Genomic DNA, 13919 nt, shown 5'->3' on the forward strand with positions numbered 1-13919 from the left:
GTGGCCTCTGGGTGGCCAAGTTGTCTGCGAGCCATAGTGGCAACAGCAAGCCAGGTCCAGGAGGCTGATAAACTGACTCTGGGCCAGAATTTAACCCTTACGGCTCCTCATGCTGTAGAGACCTTGCTACAAAGTGCTTCTGGCAAATGGATGTCGAATGCTCGCATCTTGCGGTATCAGAGTTTACTGTTAGATCAGCCGCGTTTAACTTTCTCTCCCACAAGGTGTTTAAATCCAGCTACCTTGCTCCCGGATCCAGACCTTACCACACCTGTCCATGACTGCCAAGAACTGTTAGAAACTATGGAAACTGGCTGACCTCATCTCCAAGATGTGCCTCTAAAGGAGGTGGATGCCACCGTGTTTACAGATGGTAGCAGCTTCCTTGAACAGGGAGTACAGAAGGCTGGTGTGGCCATTACTATGGAGACAGATGTACTGTAGGCCCAGGCACTGCCGGCAGGTACCTTGGCACAGAGGACTGAGTTGGTAACCCTGACTCAGGCCCTCCAATAGGGTAAAGACAAATGTATTAACATCTACACTGACAGCAGGTATGCTTTTGCTACTGTACATGTACACAGAGCCATCTATCAAGAGCGAGGGCTACTCACCTCAGCAGGAAAGAGTATCAACAACAAAGAAGAAATTTTAGCCCTGCTTGAAGCTGTTTGGCTCCCTCAACAGGTGGCTGCAATTCACTGCAAAGGACATCAAAGAGAAGACATGGCCATTGCTCGTGGTAACCAAAGAGCAGACTCTGCAGCTTGAGAGGCAGCTCAGCTCCTGGTCGTGCCTTTAACCCTGCTGCCCTCTGTGTCCTTTCCACAACTGACTGGGCAGACTACCCAGAATACTCCCCAGAGGAAGAAAAACAAGCTTCGGATCTTCAAGCCAGTAAAAATCAGGAAGGTTGGTGAATTCTTCCTGCTTCCAGAATCTTCATGCCCCAAGCCCTTGGGGAAACTTTTATCAATCATCTACATTCTACCACCCATTTAGGAGGAGTAAAACTGGCCCAGCTTCTAAGGAGCCATTTCAAGATCCCCCACCTTCAGGACTTAACTAACCAAGCAGCTCTCCAGTAAACGGCTTGTGCCCAAGTAAACACCAAGCAAGGTCCTAAGCCCAGCCCAGGCCACCGCCTCCAGGGAGGCTTGCCAGGAGGAAGGTGGGAAATTGACTTTACAGAGGTAAAACCACACTTGGCAGGGTATAAATACCTCCTGGTGCTAGTAGACACCTTTTCTGGATGGACTGAGGCATTTGCCACCAAAAACGAAACTGCTACCACGGTAGTTAAGCTTTTACTCAATGAAATCATCCCTCAACATGGACTGCCTGTTGTAATAAGGTCTGATAATGGACCAGCCTTCACCTCGTCCATAGCTCAGTCGGTCAGCAAGGCATTAAACATTCAATGGAAACTCCATTGTGCCTATCGACCCCAGAGCTCTGGACAAGTAGAATGCATGAACCCCACCCTAAAAAGTACTCTTGCAAAATTAATCCTAGAAACCAGTGAAAACTAGGTAAAGCTCCTTCCTTTAGCCCTTCTTAGAGTAAGATGCACCCCTTACCAGGCTGGGTTTTCACCTTTTGAAATCATGTATGGAAGGGCTCCGCCTGTCTTGCCTAAGCTAAAGGATACCCATTTAGAAGAAATCTCACAAGCTAACTTGATACAGTACCTGCAGTCTCTCCAAAGGGTACAAGACATCATCCAGCTGCTTGTCAGGGGAGCACACCCCAGCCCAGTTCCTGACCAGACTGGGCCCTGCCATTCTTTCCAGCTGGGTGACCTAGTGTATGTTAAAAAGTTCCAGAAAAAAGGACTGACTCCTGCCTGGAAAGGACCTCATACTGTCATCCTCACCACACCAACGGCTCTGAAGGTGGACGGCACTCCTGCTTGGATTCATCATTCTCGCATCAAAAAGGCCAACAAAGCCCAGCAAAAAAAATGGGTCCCCAAGCCTAGGCCAGGCCCCTTAAAACTGCACCTAAGTTGAGTAAAGCTATCGAATTAATTCTTTTTATTTACCTCTTCTGTCTGTTTCCATCTGTCATGTCCTCTGCCCCTTCCTACTCTTTTCTCCTCACTTCCTTCATGACAGGACGTGTGTTTGCAAACACCACTTGGAAGGTGGGACCCTCCAAGGAAGTCTCTTTTGTAGTTGGTTTATGTGCTTTGTTCCCAGACCCTGCCCATACCCTTGAAGAGCAATGCAATCTGCCGATCATGAGAGCAGGGAACGCTGACCTTGCTGCAGGGTTCGGACACACCGGAAGCCAAACTGGATGTGGAAGCTCTAAGGGTGCAGAAAAAAGGCTCCAGAGCGTTGACTTTTACCTTTGTCCTGGAAATCACCCTGACTCTAGTTGTCGAGATTCTTACCAGTTTTTCTGCCCTTACTGCATGTGTGTAACCTTGGCCACTTACTCTGGAGGATGAACCTGATCCTCAACCCTTTCCATAGCTTGTGCTTCCCATCCTAAGCCGTGTACTATAGGAAATTGTAATCCTCTTACTATAACTGTCCGTAACCCTAGTTTAACTCAATGGTATTACAGCATGTCATGGGGATTAAGGCTTTATATTTCAGGATTTGATGTTGGAACTATGTTCACCATCCAGAAAAAATTCCTGGTCCCATGAAGCCAATCAGAACTTTAACTGATTTAGGTGACCCTATGTTCCAAAAACACCCAGAGAGAGTCGATTTAACTGTCCCACTGCCATTCCTGGTTCTGAGACCCCAGCTGCAATGACAATACCTCCAACCCAGCCCGATGTCCATTTTGGACGGGGTACATCACCTCCTTAATCTCACCCAGCCTAAACTAGCCTGAGATTGCTGGTTGTGCCTAAAGGCCAAACCCCCATATTATGTTGGATTAGGAGTAGAAGCCATGCTCAAAATGGACTGTCTTTCTTGTCATACGTGCCCCCATGCCCTTACACTAGGAGATGTGTCAGGGAATGCCTTCTGTCTAATTAGCACAAGGTATAACTTACCTGCTTCTCCCTTTCAGGCTACTTGTAGTGAGTCTCTCCTTACTTCCTTAAACCCCTCAGTCTCCTACCAGGCACCCAAAAAAACCTGGTTGGCCTGCATTTCAGGCCTCACTCGCTGCATCAATGGGACTGAACCTGGACCTCTCCTATGCATGTTGATTCATCTACTCCCCCAGATCTACATGTACAGTGGGCCAGAAGGACAACTTCTCATCGCTCCCCCTGAATTGCATTTCAGGTTTCGCCGAGCTGCCCTACTCCTTGTACCCCTTCTGGCTGGCCTTAGCATAGCTACGTCAGCAGCTATTGGCACGACTGCCCTGATTCAAGGAGAAACTGGATTAATATCACTATCTCAACAGGTAGATGCTGATTTAAGCAATCTCCAATCAGCCATAAATATACTACATGCCCAGGTAGAGTCTCTAGCTGAAGTAGTTCTTCAAAACCGCCGAGGCTTAGATCTGCTATTTCTCTCCCAAGGAGGTTTATGCGCAGCTCTAGAAGAGAGTTGTTGTTTCTATGCCAATCAGTCTGGAGTCATAAAAAATACTCTTCAAAGAGTTCGAGAAAATCTAGATAGATGCCAGAAGGAACAAGAAAGTAACACCACCTTTCTCATTCCTGGAGTACCAAAGTACCAAAGCACGTTTAACTGGAATCCCTGGCTAACTACTCTAATTACTGGGTTGGCGGGACCCCCTTCTCCTCCTCTTGTTAGGGTTAGTCTTCAGGCCTTGTATATTAAATTGGTTTCTTAATTTTGTAAAGCAACGCATAGCTTCTGTCAATCTTATGTATCTTAGAACCCAATATAACACCCTTGTTATAACCGAGGAATCAATGATCTGATTCCCCCAAACACGAGTGGGAAATGTGATACCCTAACTTCTTTTAACCTGATTGACTCTCTCTTAGCTGAGAGAGCTGGACAGACTCCATTTTGGTTTCTTCACTTGCAGCCCCTTGTCCCCCTCCCTTAAGGACATAACTGGTGCAAGCTGACTCCAAGCACATCCAAGAATGCGCTTACTGATAAGATACTGAGGCAAGCTGTACCAGCAGCTCCTGGGAACGCACTCGGTTGACGGTGCCCAAAGCCTTTGCGTTTATCACTTTGTGATAATTTAAGCCCCTGCACCTGGAACTGTTTATTTTCTTATTACTGTTTCTGTAACCATTTATCTTTCAACTTTTTTGCTGGTTCTGCTTCTGTAAAAAATTGCTTCAGCTACACTCCTCCTCCCCTCTTTAGACCAAGGTGTAAAAAGATATGTAGCCCCTTCTTCAGGGCTGAGAGAATTTTGAGCTCCAGCCGTCTCTTGGTTGCTGGCAATAAAGGATCACTGAATTAGTCTCAGACTGTGGCATTCTCTCTATAACTCGGTCGGTTACAATAAAATAGCAAAACAAGTTGCCATTTCTTCCATTTAACTCCATGCCTTCCTTCTCCTACTGTAACCCCTGTTTTCTCTTCCATTGAACAAAAGAAGTTGATAAAAATAGGAGCTAAAGAAAATGCGGATAGGAAATGGATATTATCAGATCAAAGGGAAATGTTGTCAAAACCTCTCATGAGGGAAGTCTTGTCTCAATTACATCAAGGGACCCATTGGGGACCCCAAGCAATGGGCGATGCAGTTCTCCGGGTTTATGGGTGTATAAGAATTTACACCCTGGCCAAACAAGTTATAGATAGTTGCTTAATATGTAAAAAAAGCTAATAAGCAGGATCTAAGGAAATTGCACCTTGGTGGAAGAAATCCAGCACTGAGACCATTTCAAAGTGTTCAGATCGATTACACTGAAATGCCTCCAATTGGTCGTTATACTTATTAGTAATAATAGACCACTTTACCCACTGGGTAGAGGCAATCCCATTCTCACGTGCAACCTCCAGTAATGTAGTTAAAGCACTAATTGAAAACATCATACCCAGATTTGAACTAATAGAAAATACTGATTCAGATAATGCAACCCATTTCACTGTGCATGTCATTAAGAAGTTAGCACAGGTACTAGATATACATTGGGAATACCATACCCCTTGGCATCCATCCTCCTCAGGAAGAGTAGAGTGGATGAATCAGACTCTAATAAACCACTTAACTTAGTTTTAGAAACTCAATTGCCATGGACTAAATATACTCCTATTGCTTGGTTAAGAATCCGGACTGCCCCTTGGAAAGATATTGGCCTGTCACCTGAGGAAATGCTCTATGGAATGCCCTACTTACACTCCACTGCTGACATCCCTATGTTTGAAACAAAGGATCATTTCCTCAAAAATTATATACTTGGTCTATCCTCTACCTTCTTTTCCCTTGGGACTAAAGGTCTCCTAGCACAGGCATCACCCCTGGAGTTTCCAGAACATCAGCATTGGCCTTGAGACCATGTTCTCATCCAAGGGTAGAAGAAAAGGAAGCTCGAACCAGCCTGGGAAGGACCCTACCTAGTGCTCCTAAGTACTGAGACTGCAGTCTGGACAACAGAAAGAGGATGGACTCATCACACCCGAGTCAAGAAGGTGCCGCCACCTCCAGAATCATGAACTGTCACTCCACAGCCCACCCCCACCAAATTAACTCTAAAGAGAGCTTAATAATCACTTGTTTATTCTCTTTTTTCTTTTCAACAGAAGGTCATCTTGTCATCAATGTAACTCAGGCTAGTCATTTTTTAACCCTTCAGTTTGATGCCTGTTCAGTCATCCCATGTGGAGATGAGCAAGGTCAAAAGAAGCTAGCCCATGTTGATAAGTGTCTATGTCCATATCACAAAAAATCAAGCATGTATAAGTATGGAGTGTTAAAAGTCCCAGTGGTGACTGGGCAGATGTTTGGTGGACTAATAAGTACAAAGGGTGGAGAGCCAAGCTCCCTGCTTCAAATAAATTATGACGACCAAAACAAAAAACTCCAACTAGTCCCTGGTCCCACCCCACCAAATTGTAAGCCATGACACTGTAACCCCTTGTTGCTGATTATAAATAATCCCCGGACCATGGCCCAAGAGCCCTCTATATTCAAACAGTATGGGCTAGGAGGAGATGTTGAAGGACAGATCCATTTCTTAGAGAAATGAATGTGAGACTGAAAAATGACACTACTCTTCGTTCATTTTTCTTTGACAAAATAATTTTTCTGTCAATTTTGTATGTATTTAATTTTAACCAAGTAAAGCTTCTTATGGACATATATTCATCAGATTTAAAAAATGAGAGTTTCTTAAAGGTGCAAAACCAGGAATAGCTTGGTAAATTCATGAAGCTAGAAAGTAGCTAATCAAAGTTCTTATTAAACCTTCTGGGGTTGATTAAGAGTAGCCAAAATTAGGCCAGGTGCAGTGGCTCACGCCTGTAATCCCAGCACTTTCGGAGGCCAAGGCAGGCAGATCCCAAGGTCAGGAGATTGAGACCATCCTGGCCACCATGGTGTAACCTCGTCTCTAATAAAAACACAATAATTAGCTGGGTGTGGTGATGTGCACCTGTAATCCTAGCTACTTGGGAGGCTGAGGCAGGAGAATCGCTTGAACCCGGGAGGCAGAGGTTATAGTGAGCTGAGATTGGGCAACTGCACTCCAGCCTGGGTGACAGAGCGAGACTCCACCTAAGAAAAAAAAAAAACTATTAGCGAAAATTCCTTGTAACAAATCCCCTCAAGAGGTGAAATCTATTTCCCTACTCCTTGGCCCCGTCCTGGCCTTGAGACTTGCTTTGATCAATAGAAGGTGACAGAAGTGACACTGCACACATTCCAAGGGTAGGCCTCCTACAATGCTGCTACCTATGAACAAACCCAAGTTAGCCTCATGGAAAACGGAAAACACATAAAGAGGGTCCCTGTCTTCCCTGACAACCCAGTCCACCCCAGTGAGGCCCACAGAGGTGAGGAAACCCAGCTGATACCACGTGGTTCTGAGATCGGCTTATCAGCTGATTCCTGCCCAAATTGCCAACCCACAAAATCAGGAGCAAATAAATGGTTGCTGTAATAACCAGTTGGGTTGTTACACGAAAACAGCTAATAGATATACCTTCTTAAGCTCAATTATCTGAAAAAGATATCCCTCCTCACTGATTCATAGCTAAGTGGTTCTAGAAGGAATATTTTTATGAATAATACACATTTCTTTATTCTGTGCATCACATGAAAATGGTCAGAATCAAAATGGAGTCACTAATGTTAAAAAACAAACAAAAGACTCTGACAAATACAGCTGGGAAGACCATGAAAAGAGGGTTCTAATGGTTGTACACCTGAAAACCAAAAGTACCACGAAAGACGGCGAACACCACAACCTTGAGCAAAGGACATTGCAACTGAACACAAAACATACTCTGCAAGGACCTCTGAACAACTGCCTGTCCAACCTCAGACTAACACCACTTTCGTGATTGATCTTTGGAGCCAAGGCTAATTAATTCAAAGAAATTAGATAATCCTCATTTTTTCCTTAAAAAATTTTTGTTTTCCTTTATTTTCCCAAATATACACATAGTTTACTGTGGCATGCATACTCCCATTGCAGTGGTCTATTCCCAGAGAAATATTTTTCTTTTAGGGACCTCTCTCTGTTATTTAGGTTTATAGTCACAAAGGATTTACTATTTCAACAATACTAGCACTGCATATCATCCAGTATACACTGGGAAAATAAGGTGCCCCATGTGCAGATCCAGGAGACTTTGTGGCCACCAGATTATGAGGCATGCATGTATTTATTTATTTTTGAGATGGAGTCTCTATCTGTCACCCAGGCTGGATTCCAGTGGCATAATTTTGGCTCACAGCAATCTCCACCTCCCAGGTTCAAGTGATTCTCAGGCCTCCCAAGCAGCTGGGACTACAGATACGAGCCACCTATGTGGCTAATTTTAGGATTTTTAGCAGACACAGGGTTTCACCATGTTGGCCAGGCTAGTTTCAAACACTTGAGCTCAAGTGATCCACCTGCCTTGGCCTCCCAAAATGCTGGGATTACAGGTGTGAGACACCATGCCCGGACCATGCATGTATTATTAATGTTGAAGTAGATAATTTAACAAACATCAATGAAGTGTTAAGATTTTTCACTCATAGGTGCAAAATATCATGCCAATTGCCTTCTATGAGCTGTCATAAGCCACAGCCTAGAGATTCAATTCCATTTCAAGATTCAACCAAAGCCAACTCATCAACAAGAACATGTAAAAGACAGAAAAACCCACTACCGGCAGGCTGAAACAGATGCTGTGACGTGGCCCTGGCCTGTCATGGCGTGTCACAGCATGGCACAGGCCTATATCATGTTCCCTAGATTGCTGACTACCAACTAGTTACAGCTGACTCCAATCAGGTCGGGATTTGACCATCTCTGCACTGAACCTGCAATTGTAACTTTTAAAATTGAAACGCTGCTTCTCACCTCTCCTCCCTAGACTCCATTTCACAGGGAAACCATCACAGGGAAAGAAAGCCTTTGTTTTTTCTTCCTTCTTTGCTTTGCTTTCTCTGTTTCTTTTACACAGGGTCTCACTGTGTCGCCCAGGCTGGAGTGCAGTGGCACAATCTTGGCTCACTGCAACCTCCACCTCCTAGGTTCAAGCAATTCTCCTGTCTCAGCCTCTCAAGTAGCTGGGATTACAGACATGTGCCACTGTGTCTGGAGTTGATTCCTTCCAGTGGTTTTGTGGTCTGGCTGACTTCAAGACTGGAGCAGCGGACCTTCACAGTGAGTGTTACAGTTCTTAAAGATGGCACAGACCAAAAGAGTGAGCAGCAGGAAGATTTATTTTGAACAGCGGAAGAACAATGCTTCCACAGCCTGTAAGGGTACCTAAGCGGGTTGCCTAAGCGTTGCTGCTGGGGGCTGGGGTGACCAGCTTTAATTCCCTTATTTGTCCCTACCCACTTCCTGTTGATTGGTCCATTTTATAGAGTGCTGATTGGTCCATTTTACAGAGCGCTGATTGGTCCATTTTACAGAGTGCTGATTGGTCCATTATACGGAGCACTGATTGGTCCATTTTACAGAGTGCTGATTAGTCCATTTTACAAACCTCTAGCTAGCCACAGAGCACTGATTGGTGCATTTTACAATCCTAGCTACAGAGTGCTGATTGGTGCATCTTACAATCCTCTTGTAAGATAGAAAATTTCTCCGAGTCCCCACCCAACCCAGAAGTCCAACTGGCTACACCTCTCACCACCACACCTACCTAATTTCTGTATTTTTAGTAGAGAGGGAGTATCACCATGTTGGCCAGGCTTCTTTCTTAATCTTTTTTCTTTCTTTCCTTCCTTCCTTCCTTTCTTTCTCTTTCTTTCTTTCTTTCCTTTCTTCCTTCCTTCTTTCCTTCCTTCCTTGCTCCCTTCCTTCCTTTACTCTCTTTCTGTCTTTTTCTGTCTGTTTTCTCTATTCCTTACTCTTCCCTCATTCCTTCCCTCCCTCCCCCAACTCTTCTTTCCTTCCTTTCTCTCTCCCTCCCTACTTTCCAACTTTGGGCTGTGTTGAATTTGTTGACTCATCATGAACAAACAGAAACTCCAATGATACTGTCACCCAAGAGAACTTTGCAAAAGGTTGTCATGTTTAATAATTCATTCACAGAATCCTCAATCTCACAAAAGCCTGGAATGGATTTTCTGTTTGGACAGGGCAGGGAAGCTACTGTGGCCAGGCTCCAGCTCTTCCCACTGCAGCTAGCACAAGCCTTCTAAAGCAGGATGTGGCCGGGCACAGCTCATGCCTGTAATCCCAGCACTTTGGCAGGCCGAGGTGGGTGGATCACCTGAGGTCAGGAGTTTGAAACCAGTCTGTCTCTACTAAAAATACAAAAGTTAGATGGGAGTGATGGTGGGTGCCTGTAATCGCAGCTACTCAGGATGCTGAGGCAGGAGAATTGCTTGAACCTGGGAGACAGAGGTTGCAGTGAGCCAAGATCACCCCACTGCACTCCAGCCTGGGCATCAGAGCAAGACTCCGTCTCAAAAACAAACAAACAAAAAGCAGTGAGAGGTGAAGCCACCTGGACTTCCTGGGTTGAGTGGGGACTTGGAGAACTTTTCTCTTTAGCTAGCAGATTGTAAAGTCACCAATCAGTGCTCTGTGTCTGGCTAAAGGATTGTTAATGCACCAATCAGCACTCTGTAAAAATGTACCAATCTTTCATCCCATCTCATCCCATCTTTCAGTCACTTCACGAATGGTTCCTAGTAGATACAAAACAGTTTTTTCTCCAATGGGAAAACAGAAAACAGCCACTCAGTTTGCTCCCAACACCCGTTTCTAGCCGCTTACCAGAGCTACCTTGGCAAGTACTCTAGGAGTATGGGAAAATGAAAACAACAAACTCACACACCTTTTTAACATACACAACCAGTTCTGACTACCTAGCCAAGGCAGATTCTTCTTCTGTGGAATGTCAACCTATATCTGCCTCCCGACCAACTGGACAGGCACCTGCAACCTTAGTCTTCCTATGTCCCAACATTAACATTGCCCCAGGAAATCAGACCCTATTAGTGCCCCTCAAAACTCAAGTCCGTCAGCACAGAGCCATGCAGCTAATACCCCTGCTTATAGGGTTAGGAATGGCTACTGCTATGGGAACTGGAATAGCCAGTTTATCTACTTCATTATCCTACTATCACACACTCTCAAAGGATTTCTCAGACAGTTTGCAAGAAATAACAAAATCTATCCTTACTCTACAGTTCTAAATAGACTCTTTGACAGCAGTGACTCTCCAAAACCACTGAGGCCTAGGCCTCCTCACTGCTGAGAAAGGAGGGCTCTGCATCTTTTTAGGGGAAGAGTATTGTTTTTACACTAACCAGTCAGGGATAATACGAGATGCTGCCCAGCGTTTACAGGAAAAGGCTTCTGAAATCAGGCAATGCCTTTCTAATTCTTACACCAACCTCTGGAGTTGGGCGACATGGCTTCTCCCCTTTCTAGGTCCCATGAAAGCCATCTTGCTATTACTCACCTTTGGGCCCTGTATTTTTAACCTCCTTGTCAAATTTGTTTCCTCTAGGATCGAGGCCATCAAGCTACAGATGGTCTTACAAATGGAACCCCAAGTGAACTCAACTAAGAACTTCCACCGAGGACCCCTGGACCAACCCGTTGGCCCTTTGACTGGCCTAAAGAGTTCCCTTCTGAAGGACACTACAACTGCAGGGCCCCTTCTTCACCCCTATCCAGCAGTAAGTGGCTAGAGAGGTCATCACCCAATTCCCAGCAGCAGTTGTGGTGTCCTGTTTAGATGGGGGATTGAGAGGTGAAGCCAGCTGGACTTCCTGGGTCAAGTGGGGACTTGGAGAACTTTTCTGTCTAGCTAGAGGATTGTAAATGCACCAATCAGTGCTCTATGTCTAGCTAAAGGATTGTAAATGCACCAATCAGCACTCTGTAAAAACGCAGCAATCAGCACTCTTGTAACTAGCTAAAGGGTTGTAAATGCACCAATCAGCACTCTGTAACATGGACCAATCAGCACTCTGTAAAATGGAACAATCTGCAGGATGTGGGCAAATAATGGAATAAAAGCTGGCCACCCCAGTCAGCAGCAGCAGGGAACCGCTCAGGTACCCTTCCACACCGTGGAAACTTTGTTCTTACCCTCTTGACGAAAAATCTTGCTGCTGCTCACTCTTTGGGTCCACACCACCTTTAAGAGCTACAACGATCACCACGACAGTCTGCGGCTTCATTCTTGAAGTCAGCGACACCACAAACCCACCGGAAGGGAGAAACTCCAGACACATCTGAAGGAACAAACTCCAGACACAACATCTTTAAGAGCTGTAACACACACTGTGAAGGTCCACGACTTCGTTCTTGAAGCCAGCAAGACCACGAACCATCTGGAAGGAACCAACTCTGGACACAGCAGGACGTGAGACTTCTACCTGCTCACTCAGAATCATTTCTGCACCAACCATGGCCACGTTTGTGGAGCTCAGTACCAAAGCCAAGATGCCCATTGTGGGCCTGGGCACTTGGGGGGTAAATATGCAAATCTTTGCACACCTTTCTTCTCTGGAGGGCTGTTTGGGTGTTTTCTCTTTCTACATTCAGCCAGAAAAGCCTGGAGGTCGGGTAGGGGTTTGGAGAGGTGAATTTCAGTCCTGGAGCTGGGACTCGGGTTGCTTTCTTTTCTCAAAGCTGATTCAAGCTGCAATGCTGCAAGACTGGCTTTCCCAGCAGTGATGAGAACTCCTCTAGCAAGTATCAAATTTCAAGCAGAGTTGGACTTAAAATTGTTTTCTAGGGCAGTTTCTCTCTCTGGCTCTAGGACACTTAATTGGGCACAAGGTTTCCCCAGAGTCTTGGCTGTGGGTTTGTTGTGGGCTGGGTGGTTGTGGAGAGGATGCAGAGCCAGAAGTCCCTGGCACCCCTTTGCAGATCACCGTGTGGGACTTGGGCTAGCAGCATCCCTATGACCTGGGAGCTTGTTAGACATGCAGAACTGGCTGGGTGTGGTGGCTCATGCCTGTAATCCCAGCACTTTGGGAGATCCAGACGGGAGGACTGCTTAAGCCCAGGAGTTGGAGACCAGACTGGGCAACATAGCAAGACCCAATTTCTACAAATAATCAATAAATTAGCTGTGCATGGTGACATGCAGCTGTAGTCCCAGCCACTTGGGAGGCTGAGGTGGAGATTGAGTGTTGAGCCTGAGAGGTCAAGGCTGCAGTGAGCAGTGATTGTGCCACTGCACTCCAGTCTGGGCAACAGAGTGAGATCCTGTGTAAAAGAAAGAAAGAAAGAGGAAAAATGCAGAGTCTCAGGCTTCACCCAGGCTACCTAACGGGCATCTGCACTTTAACAAGTTCCCTAGGTGGTTCCTGTACACATTGAAATCTGCAACATGCTGGGACTGCAGAGAGCCTGGGCTGGGAGTCGTGAGCTCCACCTGGCTGTTTTTATGACAGCTGGCAAAACACGCTAAGGCACATTGAGGACTCAGCGAGGCAGGTTCCTGGGCCTCTGTTAGGCTAAGTTTGAAGTTGTTCCATCACCACCTCCCTCTGCCTTCTTTGCCATTTCCATCCATGATGGCACTACCCTAACTAGTGATGAGAAGCAGTCTTTGGAGTTCCTCTTCTCTCCTGTCCCTCATGGCTAATTTCCCTGCTCAGACTTCTGCCTCTGGCTCTCTTTCCTTCTGTGCACACTGACTTTTTTCCCTCTCCTGTGCCGAGCTGGAGGGTAGGACCCTCTGCTGCAGCACTGGGTCATTCTCAGGATAAAGTCTTGGTCTATCTGGGCGAACAGATCACTTCCAGCTCGATTCATACATAGTGACTCTTGCTTGAATAGCAAGATTTGCCCCAAATCAGAGCTTTAATCCTATATAAATGGAACAAATAATCACTTCCAGATCTCCAGGGAATCTGCTCACCCTTCATAAGTTTACTAGACAGTTTCAGAATTTTGGAATTGAATGTAAGAATTATGAAGGGAGCTGCCTTCAACACGTGGGGATGATAGATTAAAGGATTATGAACTTAGCAGTGGAGGTGAAGAAGGGTGTAGTGTAGCGGTTGGGGTCACAGGGCTGCTTCTAGATGCCAGGTGGCAGCCCGTTTCTTGCCCAGGTGGTAGGGTAGTTGTGCATCTCTGTTTCGTGTACTTTTCAATGTTTGTTATCTCACAATAGAAGAGGTTTAAAAGACTATTTTGTGAGAGATCAAGTTTTAAGTGCTTTTTGCCCCCATCATTGGCTTGGCTAGGTTAGAACAAAATGTGATAATTGTATTTCCTTTTTTTCTTTTCTTTCCTTCCCTTCTTTCTCTCCCTCTCTCTCTCTCGTTCTCCCTCCCTCGCTCTTTCTTTTTATAGGAATGGAAAACAAACTCTATTCCTATAAGCTTCTCTATTTCTCCTTTTTTTCCAAAATGAT

At 45.5% G+C, this 13919-nt stretch overlaps 1 protein-coding gene across 2 annotated transcripts in view; it reads left to right on the forward strand.

The window, feature by feature from the left end:
• The window catches only part of AKR1B15 (aldo-keto reductase family 1 member B15), a 30949-nt gene that overhangs the window by 4373 nt on the left and 12657 nt on the right, over positions 1 to 13919 (forward strand). Inside the window, exon 2 of one of the 2 annotated variants that reach the window (XM_063815600.1) lies at positions 11046 to 12019. In XM_063815600.1, coding sequence (XP_063671670.1) covers positions 11954 to 12019 — 66 coding nt within the window. In that variant the 5' untranslated portion in view covers positions 11046 to 11953. The remainder of the gene's footprint in view (positions 1 to 11045; positions 12020 to 13919) is intronic. The other variant, XM_016958175.4, reaches the window with a different exon arrangement.

This window comes from Pan troglodytes, chromosome 6 (assembly GCF_028858775.2).
Source record: "Pan troglodytes isolate AG18354 chromosome 6, NHGRI_mPanTro3-v2.0_pri, whole genome shotgun sequence".
In the NCBI taxonomy this organism is placed as follows: domain Eukaryota; kingdom Metazoa; phylum Chordata; class Mammalia; order Primates; family Hominidae; genus Pan; species Pan troglodytes.